Raw genomic sequence first — 15,210 nt, 5'->3', positions numbered from 1 at the left:
CTGATCTAAATCTGATTCCCCTCATTTCCTGTACTCAGCTAAAATAATACAGGACTGGCCTAAAGGGAGAGGCCTTGAAGAGGGACAGGAGCGGCTGCAGGGGGTTTGGCCCCACCCTGTTCTCCGGCAGGGCAGCCCATTCCAAATCCAGGCAGGTGGGGCCTTCCTGTTTTCCAGCCCCTCCGCCCAGTGCTCCCCAGCCGCCTCCTGCTCTGTCCCTGCTCCCTGGCTGACCTCCGCGCCCGCGTCTCTAACAGGTTAGGCCAGCAGATTGCCGAGCTCCATCTCCTAAGGCAGAACAGAGTGGCCCTGATTGCCCAGAATTAAGCGAGATAGAAGTGAGGAACAATAAAAGCACTTCAGGACACAGTTTCTACACTTTGCACACGGCCACGGAACAGGACACTGGGGATGTGACTCCCAGGCCGCAGCTTAGGCGTTGAGCCAGCCAAGGCCTTCAGCCCCGGCTGAACCTGTGACTGTTAGCTGGTCTTCAGCGCCAGGAACTCCCTGCAATGGCGCATGAGATTTTGTGTGCTTACTTTCCAAGACGGGGATCAGCTGATGCCAGGGAGGTCAGAACCATCGCTCTGCTCCCTGCTTGGTGCGTGGAGGTCGTTTCTGTGACCAGAGCTCTCCTCGTACGGGAGACGGCGTGCTAAGTTCTCGGAGTTCTTGGGTTTTGCCATAAACGATTACACCTCGATGTGCTTCCGCTTTCCTTGCTCATCTCACTTTTATGAAAACTAAGAAAGGCTTGAAAACATCTACAATATCCACGCATCTAAGGCTTAGGGAGCAAGAAAGAAATGGGTGTGAAAACATGTGTGCCACCTCCGACCTTTCGTCTGCAGGCCCGGGACACGCCTTTGCACTGGTGAGTAAGCCGCATCTCACTAACCTCTGCACTGGAGGGGCCCTGGCAGGAGCACGCGGTGCTGGGGAAGGGATCCTGATAAGCAAGGCCTTGGCACAGGGAGCCAGCCACGTGCACTTCCTGCCGCTGGGATGGAACACCAGAGACTGGGCAAGTTAGAGTCGTTTGTCTCATAGCTCTGGAAGACGGAGGCTCCAGGAGCATGGGGCCTGTATCTGTGCGGGGTCTGACCCAGGCCTTCTTCCCTGCTGTGTGGTAATGGGGCGTCACGTGGTGACACAGAGCGGGCCGGCTAGCCCTGGTGTCTCTACAGCCATGACCACCGCCATGGCGGCCCACCCCCAGGACCTCATCCGTTTACCTCCAAAATCGTTAGCATATGAACTTGGGGTTGTTGCCAGCACAGGAACTTTGGGGAACACACTGAAACCAGAGGAAGTGGTAGTGAAATATGGTCAATACTGTGCAGAGTTCTCACAAACACGATTTCCCACCACCCTGCTGGAGCAGAGGCTCTGAAAGATTGCTCTTGCCTTGTTCATCCTTGCTGAAGAAACCAAGCTGTGGCAGGGCTGGGTCTAAAAGGAACTCTTAACTGGTTTCTCTGAGAATTCAGGGGCAGCACAGAGCTGTCCAGACCTGTGCTTTGGGTTTTCCCGTAACGGGGACGCCTCACATTGAGTCATCCCTCTTACCTTGGGAACAGCACAGGGCCGCGGAGAAGGCAGAGGGAGTTAGTCTGGGATGGAGCCTTCTGTGTGCTGATCCATAACAAGGTCAGACCTACCTTATACTTAAAAACGTTGAGTATTTTGTGGGAAATGGAATTGATTTATTTTGATGCACAAATTTTAAACCTGTGACCGTTTTTTTTTATAATATGCATTTCCAGAAGCTTTTTGAAGAATTCCCACACTAACCCCATGCTGTAACCAAATGAATTTCAGTGACTAGCAGCAGCTGCCTCTTCCCAGGCATTGGCAAAATCATCAGAAGACACACACTGCTTCTGAATGTCCAGTTGTGCCCCATTCTTGGAGAATGTTGGGTTCTAGGAGGAAGGGGCTGAACTGGATGAGCTCTGATGAACCCCTGTAGCCCAAGGACCCCATTAATTGCATGTATGTGATCGACATTGGAAGGTACGAGATTTTTTTAGTAATTCTAGCATGGTTATTTCCACCATTACTGGGGTGTTCCTATGGTGGAGGTCGGAGAATGCCCAAGTGAGCAGACTGCTGGGATCATCCAGTCTAACCCTCCTCTAGGTGAAGTGACTGTAAACTTGTAGAGAGACATTCCTCTCTTTGGAAAGCCTCCAGAAATAGAAGGCTCCCTTCCTCTGGCTCTCCCATCCTGGTGTTTGGTCGCTCTGCTCCAGCGAGCCCCTCCTCCTGACTGCTAACTGTAACCCCACCTCCTCTCACTCCGGGCTGTCACTCACCCAGCACCTGTAGCCCATGCCCTTGGAGGGTTTCCTCCCAGTTACCTGGACAGCAGCCTTCATTCTCTGCTCACTGGAAAAAAACTTGGCATTGCCAAGATGGGTGCAACCCTCTTGGGTCTTTATCCCTAATCCCCTAAGATGGTGAAGTTCAAGGAAGACATTTCTAATATGAATCATTCTCATAACAGGCTTTTATTTTTTTACAACTCTCATAAGAAAGACATTTAAAAAGAAAATATCCTCAAAACCAACCCAGCAACACCACCAGAGAAGGCACTAGCAGCAGCTGCCCCCGCCCACCTCGGGAGGGAAGGGCATCGGCGCAGCCTCCCACCCGAGTCCTGGGTCTGACTGTGCTTTAGAGACTCTGCATTTCCCCATAATCTTGTTACGTCATAAACATCCTTATCTCTTTATATATAGTTATATGCCTTTATGTATATATGTACAGGACTTTCTTCTCAAAAAATAAAAGCCGCCCCCAGGGAGGGAGGTCTCAGCAGCATTCACAGCGTGGCAGCAGGAGCCATGCCTCCTAGGAACCTTGAGTCGTGCGGGCGGAGGGGAGGGGCCTCCCTGCCCCCTTTCAGAGGCGGGGAGGGGGGGGTAAGGCTGAGCGTGGGCGGGCAGATCCCCCAGTTGTTGCAGTTTAAGAAAATCTTTAGGGCGGCCAGCCTGTGTTGCTTTCACGGCTCTGAAGATGGCAGAGTGAGCACCAAGGGTCAGCATTCTTTCTGGGACCGGGGCCGCATGGGCTTAGCTGGGGTCAGGGAGGGAACTTCTGAGCCTGCACGGAGGAGCCTGGCCTTCAGCCAACCCAACAGGGACTCAGGGAAGCAGAAGACAGCAAAAAAGTTTCCCAGAGGCTGGATTGGAAAAACCTGCCCTGCTCTGAACATGCAAGTCCTCTTCCCTCCACACTGGAGTGTCTTCGCAGTCCAGGCCACTTGCTGGGATGGTTGGCTCAATTAAGTCTGAACCGATACACCAGAGCCAGAACAAAGGTACAGGGCTGGCACTGTGATCCTCTCAGTAACTGTCTGCCAGCACTTCTCGGGCGTGAGAGCCCTGGAACCTAGACGGGATGGAGGTATGGGACCCCAGCCCCTCAGGAGCAACAGCTCCCCTGGCAGGAGCAAGCCAGCCTCAGGGCTTCGAGCAGTCACCCCTGTTATCTCTGGAAACAAAGGCACTGAGGTCAGTGGGGAGCCCAGGCCCCTGGGCTTGCTGAGCACGGTGCCACGTGCCAGCCCACACTTCAGAGCAAAGGGCCAGCATGTTGGCTGGGCTGCGGGTTTCCCTCATGTTGCACCTGGCGATCCCAGAGGTCCTCAGCACGAGGGAGGCAGTGCTGGAGGCCCGGGGGGGAAGCTGAGGCAGCCCAGGCCTTCTCACAGGTTGGGTAAGGCTGAAGACGGCTTGCACATGGTCATCTGCAATTCAGGCTTGCTGCCCGATTTCCGTGCTCAGCGGGAGGCTTCCAGTGGTCAATGGCTGGTTTCCCTTGGGTGGAAACACATGAGAATTCTAGTGACGTTAAATGTAAACTGAAACTGAAAAGCAAGTTTAGACAAAAATGGGACTACCCGATGGCCACAGATACATGCCTTTGGGTTTGCAAAGAGGGCCAACGGGGCCAGGGCAGGCTGCAGCGTCTCGGCGCCAGTCAGCTTTGGCGCTCCCAGGCCTGGGACTCTGCGGACCTCCCCTGTGCAGGCAGCCTGGGGCAGGGGGACGATGCCCTGAGCACACTCCTGCCTGCCGAAGGCACATGCTCCAGCTCATAAATAAAGGCGCCGAGGGGGACGAATAAGGGCAACTGAAGAATCAAAGCCAGAGAGAACCTAGCTCTTAACACCTCTTCCTTTTCCTTTGCCGGCTGGGGTGACAGGTTCCAGTTTGGTGATGAGAGAGGCTTGCAGATTGAGAGAGGACAGTGCTGTTGATTTCACAGAAGTGGCCCCTGGCAGTAGGGGGTGGGCAGGGGCCGGGCCGCCCCTCCCACGCACAGGCGCTTGTCCACGGAAGAAACTGTGCCACATCTGCGGCTGCTGGGCAGGCGCGCACCGCCAGGGGGGTCCTGAGAAAAGTGTCCGTCGCACAATAATTAAAAATAAATCCGAGGGCATGGGCAGGAAGGGCGGCAGGGCCGGTTACCCAGGCTTGCCCTGGGATTCCCTTAAGGCCGCCTCCAGCTGTCGTCTAAACTTGCCGTACTTCCTCTGCACCTGCTGGATTTTGTCCTGCTCCTCCTTCTCCAGGATTGTGAGGAAGTTCTGGAGCTCAGGGATGGAGAAGGCGTCCCACTGCGTGAGGAGAGAGAGGGTTAGACGCGGCCTTCGCGGCACACAGCACTGGTACACACGGCTTGCCACTGGATAGGCAGGGACAAGGAGTGGGGCTCGGGCTTTGCTGTCTGAACCGCGACGGTGCAAGTCCTCGCGTCTCATGCCCAAGCGTTACCTGTGTTTGGATTTGGAGAGTCAAGTTTTCTGTGTAGCTGCTGACATTTTTTAAGATTTATTTTTATTTATTTGAAAGAGTTACACAGAGAGAGGAGAGGCAGAGAGAGAGGTCTTCCATCCACTGGTTCACTCCCCAGATGGCCACAATGGCCATCTTTCAGGTCTCCCACGTGGGTACAGGGGCCCAAGGGCCTGGGCCATCTTCTGCTTTCCCAGGCCATAGGCAGCTGAGATCTTAACAGTGATGCTAGGAGCACCCCAGGCCCCCAGCGGCAGGTGGAAGAGGACACCAGGGCTTGAGCCCGACCCCAATCCTGCACCGGCTGTGTGACCTCAAGGACATCGCTCCACCCTGTGTTTCCTCATTCCTCAAGGACTGAGGGTCTCTGCCTCCTGTGGCTGGCAGAGCAGACAACAGCCTAATCTGTAAGGCTGCCCAGAGGGCTTCTCTCAGGCTAAGCACAGAGCACAGCCCCCCTGGAGCCAGTGAGACCCCTCAGCTCGTGCGTGCTCTCTCACCGAGGCTTATCTGGCCTAATCCCACCTTGGATGAGAAGCCCGAAGCTGTGGTGTGAAGGGGGCTGCAGACCAAGCACGAGAGGTAGAGCCAGGTCTGCAAGCCCCGGCCCAGGAGCGCTCCACAGGGCCAGCGCTGGTCACACACGGGAGCAGCCTCTACACACTTGGACAAGTAAAGCCTGCGGCAGCAATGCTACCTGCCTGAAGTGGAGAAGAGGGACAGAGCCCTGCCTGGCTCTCAGATCTCACAGTGACCCGCAGACTGCTCCTCCAACCCTGGGCCTCTGAGCACATGTGACCAACCGTGGGACCCTCCCCAGGACTCCACCTCCTGGGCATCGCAGGCCGTGGGGGCAGCAGCCTGGTTTCGTCCTGGTTGATGACAAGTAGCTGCCCTCATCGGGGTGGGTCAGGATTTAGACACAGGAGGAAGCCAGGCTCTCAGAGGTCTATGCTCAGGCCTCAGGCCGCCCTGGGGCAAAGCAGCCTGGGCCTGGCAGTTTCTCACCCTCTCCACCTGAGTTCTCAGAATGAAGGTATGCAAATCCTCCTTGCCAGGCGCAGGCCCCGACTTGCTCCCCGGTTGACGGCAACCCTGGCTTAAACCCCGAAGCTGCAGCCCAGCGCTCCCTCCAGCTCAGTCTTCTCAGCAGCCCTTGGCCTGCTGCCCTTGCTGCCTGGCCCTACTGCACCAGGGGGGTAGGACAGCACCCACTCCGCGCCCTGAGTGCTGGGCCTGTGCCAAGGGGCCAGACCTACCTCCACCTCTCCAGTTTCATTCTCTTTGAGCACGAAGCTGAGGACGTCGGTGTCGGGCCCAGCGAGGAGGCGCAGGTGGAGGGGGCAGTCGGCGATGGACAGTTTCTGGAAGAGCACTGCAAACCAAGAGAGGGGGCCGGGCACTGGGCTCAGACAAGGAGGACGTGGATGGGACTGGGGCCCGAGTCGGAGCACTTCTAACCGGAAGCTGATGCTCAGTCCTTTCCATCTAGCGGGAGGGGCCTGACCGGAATAGCCAGGGCGATACCCTCATATCTTGGGCGTCTACTTGGAGTTTAAGGCAGTTTCCATTCCCGTCATCTCCCAAAAGCCGGGGAGTGGTGGGGTGGCATCCTCCCACCATGCGTATCGGAAAGGCGTGGTTTCCCAGGTGTGGCTTCCCTGGAGTCACGCACAGAGTTAGGGGCCCAAGGAGCAGGCGTGAGCCCCTGCCCAGCTCTCTGCTCTTGTCACCATGCCTAGATTCCATGGGGGGCCTTGCCACATGGGAGGTCTGAATGCCACATGGATGCCTGGACCCCAGGGCACAGGAGGTGCCCACTCCCCTCCCGCTCAGGGCTGGCAGGGGCCTTGTGAGTGGGTGCAGTCAGAGAGAGGCACTCTCTCTAATACCTTGTCCGTCCTTGTGGGTCCGCTTAAAAAGGGCAAACTTCTGGGGATTATCCACGACCATGAACTTCTTGAGCAGCCCCTGGATGACCTCGCTGACCGTGGTGGTGCTGCTGATGTGCAGCTGTTTGATGGCATCGAGCGGCAGGTAGAAGGACGTCCGTTTGTCCGTGGTGGCAGCCAGGTTCACCTCCTTGATGGCGTCGTAGATGGACTGGGGCCGGATCCCGGCAGGCACCGTCACAGGCCGCCGCAGTTTCAAGTGCACTTTGATGAAGCCGGTGTAGGTGCCGTCTTCGCTCTGCGGGTGGGAGGAGGGCACAGGGCTCGGGCAGTGCTCTGCCTGTGGGCCACTGCCCCAGGGGCCACATGGGCCTCTCAGCCCTGCACCCCACCCCCACTGGACTCTCCCAGCCCCTTCCTGCCATCCCAACGGGCCAGGCGGTGGCCAGAGAGAACCTAGGGGCTCAGGCTGACTGTCCCAAACTCCTGCCACCAAGCAGATCTGATTGCCTTGGCTGAGCTCCCTTGTAAGGCCCAGCCTCCTCCACACCTCCTGTACCCCTTCACCAGGAACCTGCAGCTTCTGCGACAGATCCAGGTGCATGGGTGACTTGGATATTGCCCCCAATCCTGGGGAGGCCCTGCAGAGCCCTAGCTGCCGGCTGCCAGCAGGGGACAGTGTCCCCTCTCCTCCCTGCCCCACCTGATCCTGGTGTGGCTTGGTGGAAGGGGCAGGCAGCGTCGCCACGAACTCCCCTGAGGCTCAGACAAGGCAGGAGGGTGTCCCAGCACCCCAAGTGGGTGGGCCAGGCAGGGGACCCCATTCCGCCCCGCCCTCTGCGCGTGGCCACTCACCAGCTTCATGCCCAGGCAGTTCTTCTCCCGCGCATTGTAGCTGTCAATCTTCTGCTTGATCTCCTGCAGCGTGGGTGGGCGCTGCGGCTCCACCGAGGGCTTGCAGACATTCTGCAACAGATAGGAACACAGTGGGTGTGCGGCCCCTGGGGCGAGGAGGGGGGAATCCCAGCCCACACTGTGGGATGGCCAGTAAAAGCCACATCTGCGCGGTGGGTGCCACCGCGGGGAGTGACTCCACTCTCCCTGGCCTCTGTTTTTCTCTCTTGTGAAATGGTAACAGTCCTAGACCTGAGCGAAGGTGCCCAGCACACGGGCACTGACCATGAATCTGCCGGTGGGCAGAGCTGTGTTTGCCCCTATGGGAGACGCAAGAAAACGTCTAGGGTGTAAATGGCCTGTGGGGTTGGGGACAGTGTGCACAGCTGCCGCCTGCCCAAGCTGACAGCAGTGATGAGGATTCTCCTGGGCCCACGGAGACCCACCCAGACCCCTGCCAGGGCATTCCCCACATAAGAAGGAACCACCCAGGCCCTGGGTGTCTCATCCTCTGTGATGACCAAGGTGCAAAACGGCCCTGCTGAGCCACAAGGAGACCCAGCACCAGCCACACCTGGCTCTGCACCCAGTGCCTGGAACCCACAGTCTCCCTCAGTGCTCACAAAGCCAGTTTCGCGGGAGGTATCACCCCACTCCATGGGAGAGCCCCTCCCTGACCAAGATGCTTGCCGCCAGCAGGTGGAGCACCCCACGGAATTCCAGGTCTGCCCAAGCAGGGAAGGGGAAGAGTGCCCCTGAGAAGACAGCCACCTCCCTCACCCTGGGGAGCAAGTTCAAGGGTGCATGGCGGGCTCCGCGCGCCCCCTCCTTCAGCTGAGTCTCTGGATTTCCAAGTTCAGTGTCACGCCTGCCTCGTTCTGTCTTCTTGCTGCTGGGAGCGTGGGCACAAGCAGAATCTGCCTCATCTTAGAAGTGGCAGACCCCAGGGGCACAAGGCTCTCCTTGGGCAGTGGGGAGACTGAGGCCCAGAGAGGGGGCTCTGGGCCAGCAGGGCCCCACCTCGTGCACATCTGGGTTTGCTTGGGGGTCTCACAGCTGATCTGACGTCACAACACCCAGTTGAACACAACCAGGTACCCACTTCAGAGCTTGTCCTGCCTTCCTCCCACAGGCCTGTGACACAGGACGTGTGACCCTGCACAGCGTGACATCACTCTCCTGCCACTGCCCAGCCCCGCACAGAGATAGTGTCTGGCTCCATGCCGGCCATGAGGAGCTGGCGCGGCCAGGTCTGTGCAGGGCTCCAGCCTGCCCGCCCTCGGAGCAGGGGTCAGCTGCCACCCCCCTTCCCTCACAGTGCCCTCCCCCCAGGACTCCAAGGCTGACGACACTGAGCCAGCACCCCCACGTCCATCAGCATTATTCCTACCACACAGCTTACACACCTGAGGCCCAGAGAGGTGCAGAGATGCTGTGGTGCCAAGTCCACGTGAGGCTGCAGACCTTGTCCTTCTAGTCCGCCACGTCCCCGCCCTAGGACGGCCTCCCCTAGCGATCGCCGCGTGGGCTGCGTGGCTACTGAACAGGGGCCTGTGAGATGCCCTTCTGACGTGTTTGATCAGTGGGCGGGTCCCAGAGGCCACCACACTGCCTGAGAAGAGGGTTAGGAGGAACCTGTAACCAGAGTGGGGTGCAGCTGCCAGCACGCAGGCCCAGCCTCTGGAACTGGCCTCGCACCTGCTGAAGACCGCCTGGGGGAAGCCATCCCGGGGACATCTCGTTTGCTAGAGGTGACAAGCAGTGTGCAGCCCTGGATTACCTCATTCATGGCTGATCCATTACTCCAGGGCCCCTCAGAAAGGAGCCTCTCGTTCCACACCCCTAGCCCTGGAGCCCCACCTGCAGCCCCCAGCAGCTCAGCGCCCCTCTGTGGGCCCTGACAGCCTCCAATCAGACAGACGGTGACTGTGCTCTGTGCCACTCTGCCCGCCTCGGAGGCTGTGGCACCTCAGGGGTTAACACCTTCCTCATGCTCATGGAAACAACCCTGCCAGTTCCCGAAGTTTCCAGAAGTTTCCAACCACGCCGAAGCCCAGGCCTGGATCTGCACAGTGATCTGCACAGTGAGAAGCAGAGCAGCCTTAGCCTGGGGTCCCTTCCTCCTCTCCTTCCTGTTCCCCTTTCCCTCAGCACTCTTGTTCTCACCACGGACCTGGGGAAGTGATGCAAACGGCCCTGGGCACCGCCGTCTTCCGGGACTGACGCAGAAGACAGCAGCCTGACCTCGCTGTCCCAGTGGGTGGTGAGCCGGAGCTCTGCCCGGGAGCCTGTGTGTGGCCAACCTGCCACTCTCACCCCCGCGGGATGCCAGCACCCGGCTCTGGGGAGGCTGCTGCCCACGCTGGCTCTGGCAGACCCAGGGGCTGGATGAGTCACCCTCAAAGTAGGCCAGCCATCAGCCTGCAGCCCCGGGCAAGGGCTCGCTGGTCTTCTTCCCACCTGGGAGAAGGTGCAGAATCAGGACCAGTGGCTCTTTCTGTTTTAAATCAGATTTTCAAAAATTACTTTTATTTACTTATTTTAATTTGAAAGTCAGAGATCTCCCATCCCCTGGTTCACTCCTCAAATGCCGGCAACAGTCAGGGCCAGGCCGGGCCAGGCCAAAGCTAGGAGCCTAAAATTCAACCTGGGTCTCCCATGTGAGTAGCAGCGACCCAAATACTCGCGTCACCACCTGCTGCCTCTCGGGGTGCACATTAGCAGGAAGCTGGAATCAGATGCAGAGCCTGGACTCAAATCCAGGCAGTGATACGGGATGCAGGCGTGCTACCCGGTGGCTCAACAGCTACACTGCACGCCTGCCCTGAGACCAGCGGCTCTTCAACTTGGCCGCACAGTGGAGTCGCCTGAGGATCCTTGGCCACACGGCTGCCTGGGCTTCGTCCTCAGACTCCTGATTTCACCAGGCTGGCGTGCAGCGGCTCCAGTGCAGGCAATCCCAGACCCCGAGGTTCCTACCAGCTGCAGATTCCGTGACACCAACAGATGGACGCCGCCCCAGAGGTTCAACTAAGGGGCAGTATCCACTGGGTGGACAGGATCAACAGCACAGTCACCTTCAAAGGGTGAGGCACAGACCCTGGGTTCCATTCTCCGGCCAGATCCCCAAGTCCCCGATGTCAAAATTCATCTCTATCTGGTAGGAGTGCAAAGCTGAAAACTAGGCAGACGGCATGTTGTCTCCATCCCCGGATGGAGGCGGAACCGGCAACTCTGTCATAATTTAACAGGTACAGGCCCTGGCCCACGAGGTGTCTCCCCAGCAGGGCTCACACATCTCAGAGCATCTGCCACGGAACTCATCTGCTCGGATTATGCCCCTGGCACCAGTGCCAGATGGCCGAGCTGTTCCCCACACACTGGGCACGACCCAGGCACTGGTGAAAAATAGGTTTGTCTCATGTCCTAAGCCATGAGTAAGGGCTGTGCCATCTCCTGGCTCTGGCGGTCACTGGGATGGGGCTGGGTTGAGGGGTGCAAGCAGAGATGCTGTCTCTGAAGGAGGGAGTCTCAGGTTCCATTAACGCGCCCTTGGCAAGGTGGGAGGGAGGCCTACCTCCCAGCAGTCAGCAACACACACTGGCTACTTCTGCATTTGAATCGGTGACACAGATAAAGACTTCACCATGGTCCTGGCCATGGTCCTGGGGGAGAGACCCCATGCGCCCAGCAGTTCTCCCTGAACAAGTCCTGTAGCTTGTGGCGGCCCCAGGCGGCCCAGGGCAGCCCACAAAAGCAGCAGCCGTGAGTGTGGTGCCCAAGGTAGGGCTGGCTGAGCAGACGGTGACCCACCCTTTGTGCCAGGGCCGCCCTACACATCCAGGCCCCTTTCCTGACTCAAATTCCCCCCTCCTTCCTTTCCAACTGCCAGTTGCTGCTTCGTGCCTGCCGTTTCCACCATGTCCGCTTTCCTGCCCGCCATAAGTCTCACCATCTGGCTGGCTGCTCCACCCCGGATGGCGGCGACGGTGATGGTGATGGTGATGGTGATGACGACGACGGTGAGCCTTTATTACAGCTCATTATGGGCCAGGCATTGTTCTGCTCAGCACGAATTCACTCATTTCACCCTCCGAGCAGATGTGTGAGGGACATTACTAGTAGTAGGCTCATTTTACAGGCAAGCACCTGAGCCACGGGATGGTTCAAGCTAACACGGCACTGTCCGGCACTCGAACATGCACCTGCTTACACTAAGCTCCACACAGGCCATCCAGCTCGGTCTTTCTCTCCAACTAGACAGAAGCTCCTGAGTCACCTACCCCCTGCTTGTCCTTCTGTGTGCCCTGTGGTACTGACGGGCAGCGCCCCATATGCACCTGCTCAAAAACCATCTATAGCCCCCTACTGCCCATGGTGGAGAAATAAAGGTATTCGTTTCCCCTGGGAATGGCAGTGGGGTGAGCCTTGGATTTCGGTTTAGACCGAGTTCTGAGAGAGACGCACCTGCGTGGCATCCCAGGGCTCAGCCCCAGGACTCCCGTGCTTAGGTGACCTCGAGAGAGTCAGATAACCTCTCTAAGCCTCAGTCTCTTCATTCATAAACTAGGGATAACGTTTCTTTATTGACTCATAGGACTGACACGAGAGCGTGGTTGCGTACATGTTGCCCTGTCCTGGGCTGTGCTGCTCCCCTCCTCCCCAGGGCGCACAGCCCTAGCTCCCTGAGCCCCTCTCCACTCTCTCCTTGGGCACTTAGGCTAGATTGGCCCCGGCACCTGCAGTCTTTCCTCTCCAAGACCGGTTGGCAAACTTTCTCTGCAAAGGACCAGAACGTGAATAATTTCGGCTCTGCAGCCATGCAGTCTGTTGTAAGTACACAAAAGCAGCCACGGGGTGAGCATGGCTGTGTTCTAATAAAGCTTTCTTTAGGGAATCTGGCCCCTGCGGTGTGGTTTGCTCCGCCCTGCACTTTGCATGCTTTCTGGAACACACCCCTCCCCACATCCCCTAGTTTCATCTTCTCTGGGTAGATGCCTGATGAGATTTCTCCAGCCCACAGCAATCCTCCCCTTCTCTCCTCTCCCATCCTATCAGATCTCCGGCACTGTAATCCCCACGTGGAGGCAGGTGGATACTTTTTGTCCTGGTTCCTTTCTTCCTGCTACACTGCACATTCTGATGTTTCCTGTGCATTACCCACACTGCTGGCTAATGGGTCTTTGCAATTCGCTCTCACTGGACACTTATCACAAGCAAAGGCTGGATCACTCCCTCGGCACTGTGCTTGCGGAGGGAAGAGAGCGGGCTGGAACAGAGATGTGGCTGGGCAGCTGGGCTCATCCATGGCCTGGGACTGACTCCCAAACACCAGCCAGAGCCTCAGATTCCTATCACAGCAAAGCTGCAGATCACCATGTGTCGCAGACCTCCGCAGCCTTGTGCTAACGTGAAATCCATATTGCAAGGACCTAAGGAGGGGCTCTCACGGCCCAAATGAATGGCTGCACTGTGCATCTAATTCTATGCTCCCTTTTACTGTCCAATGATTGCTTCATGCACATCAATCCCATCTCCCCAGTCCGAGGCTGCCTGGAGGGGGCAGACCTGTTGGCTGGTGCTTCCCCATTTTTGGCACCCTCTGCAGGGCCTGCCTGAACGTTGGGCTGACCTCCAAGGCCGCGTCAGATGAATACCTGGTGACTGGGTGCCTGCCGACTGGGAGGAGTGGTCTGTGTGATTCCCCGCCCAGAGCCGGCCAGGGCCAGGAGTGCCCCACCCCGGCCTGCACCCTGAGATGCTGATGCCCAGGACGTGTGGGCACGGATGGAAGCCAGCCCGGGGCTCAGCGCTGTGTAGCTTGCTGGTGAGCACCCACACGAGACCCTCAGAGCACACGTGACCTCCGGCAGGGCACTTCCTGTCTCAGAGCCCCTGTTTCCTGCTCTGTGAAGTCCAGAAGCCCCACCAGAGAAGCCCTGAGGTCCCGTCCCAGGGCTGAGACTTCGCACAGAAGATAGGGTGGGTTTTTCATCACCGCTTCCTCTTCCAATTCGGAGAAGAGGGTGGGGCTGGGGGCCTCTGGGGACCAGCTGGCCAAGGCCTCAGAGAGCAGTGAGAACACCTCTACCCCTTCCGCTCTCCTCGCTCAAGGCTCACCAGCTGCTTTCTCTGCTGCCAGGAAGACCCCATGTCAGCCAATCTCAAGGCACACGCCTTCTAAACTCCCACGATTCAGGAACCCAGAACCCGAAACGCCGGGAAGCTGTTCACCATGAACCTTTGCCACATTTCCTCTTTCTCAGCTCTTAGCAAATCTGCCAGCAGCAACTTGTTCACTCCCACGGGCGGGGGTGGGGGTGTGAGGGGCACCATCTCGGCCTAAATCAGGGGGACAGCCTCAGGCGCGCCCTGCAGGAGAATGACCGGGCAGCTGCTAGCCAGACCCCAGCCACCTGCCATTCCCGCTGAGCGTGCCCTAAAGGGAACCTGTCAAGATGGGCCGACCCCCCCAGGTCCCAGAGGGTCTGTGTTCTGGGTTGGGTTCCACTCATGGCAGCGGTGGTGTCAATCCATCTGGTCCCTCTGGTCCTGTCCAAGCCCCCAGACAAAGGGTTGGAAGCTCCTCTACTGTGCTCTCCAGTGGTTACTCACACCAGAGCAAGGAAAGACACAGTGGACCAGCAGGGGACAAAAGGATACCGGTGTGTGTGCCGAGCGGGGCCGGGCTCTGCGGTGAAAAGCGGGGAAGAGTGAAATCCCCAAGGACAAGACCATGGAGCAGATGGCACTGCAGTCAGCCAGCAGCACCTGAGTCACCGATACACTGTGAAAGGCACCTTGGGAGAGGAGACATTCGGCGTGTGGTCCCTGCCCTGAGGAGCCCACATCCTATCCGAAGGAGGAGGGTGGAGCCAGGTGCACCAGCTCATACCAGGACAAGCACAGCCCAGTCAGGACCAGCCTCAAGGGCTGTATACGCTGCCCAGACTGCTCCGTGGGATGGAGCTCAATCCAGTGGATCCCCCGAGGCACTAGCACATCCAGGACACGGTCACGGACATGGACACACACACACACACATACACAATTACATCTTATGATTGCATAGATATAAAGAGAAGCACCTTAATATATTAAAACACTTTCTTCAATCTACAAGTTCATTTTCTTCCTTCCTGGTTTTAAAGGAAATTAGAAACCCAGTGTCTCATGGATAAACTGGCCGTATTTCCAGCTCTTCAGTCCAGGTAGGGTGACCAGGATTGGAGATCTGCAATGCTAAAACCATTCAGGGCTGGCTCTATGGCCCAGCAGGTTAAGCCACCACCTGCGCTGCTGGCATTTTCCCGTATCAGACTGCCGGGCCAAGTCCTCGCTGCTCTGCTTCTCATCCAGTTCCCTGCTCATGTGCCTGGGATAGTAGCAGAAGATGGTCCAAGTGCTTGGGCTCCTGCCACTGGTGTGGGAGATCCAGATGGAGTTCCAGGCTCTGAGCTTTGGCCTGGCCCAGTCCCAGCCATTGCAGCAATCTGGGGAGTGAACCAGTGGATAGAAGATCCCACCTGCCAGTGTAGTAGACTAAGCCTCTGCCTGCAGCCCCAGCATCCCATGTGGGCACTGGTTCATGTCTTGGCTGCTCCACTTCAGATTCA

At 57.8% G+C, this 15,210-nt stretch overlaps 1 protein-coding gene across 3 annotated transcripts in view; it reads right to left on the bottom strand.

Moving 5' to 3' along the window:
* Window positions 1-2,500: 2,500 nt before the first annotated feature.
* Window positions 2,501-15,210, bottom strand: part of RASSF5 (Ras association domain family member 5) — a 64,772-nt gene continuing 52,062 nt past the window's right edge. For all 3 annotated transcript variants that reach the window (XM_062210240.1, XM_062210241.1, XM_062210243.1), the window contains 4 exons: window positions 7,556-7,666; window positions 6,701-6,998; window positions 6,068-6,183; window positions 2,501-4,630 (listed from right to left, as the gene is read on the bottom strand). In XM_062210240.1, the coding sequence (XP_062066224.1) occupies window positions 4,478-4,630; window positions 6,068-6,183; window positions 6,701-6,998; window positions 7,556-7,666 (678 nt within the window). In that variant the 3' untranslated portion in view covers window positions 2,501-4,477. The remainder of the gene's footprint in view (window positions 4,631-6,067; window positions 6,184-6,700; window positions 6,999-7,555; window positions 7,667-15,210) is intronic.

Source organism: Lepus europaeus, chromosome 14, assembly GCF_033115175.1.
Source record: "Lepus europaeus isolate LE1 chromosome 14, mLepTim1.pri, whole genome shotgun sequence".
In the NCBI taxonomy this organism is placed as follows: Eukaryota; Metazoa; Chordata; class Mammalia; order Lagomorpha; family Leporidae; genus Lepus; species Lepus europaeus.
Note: the sequence above shows the minus strand (reverse complement) of the source record. Positions and strands in the feature narration are given on the sequence as shown.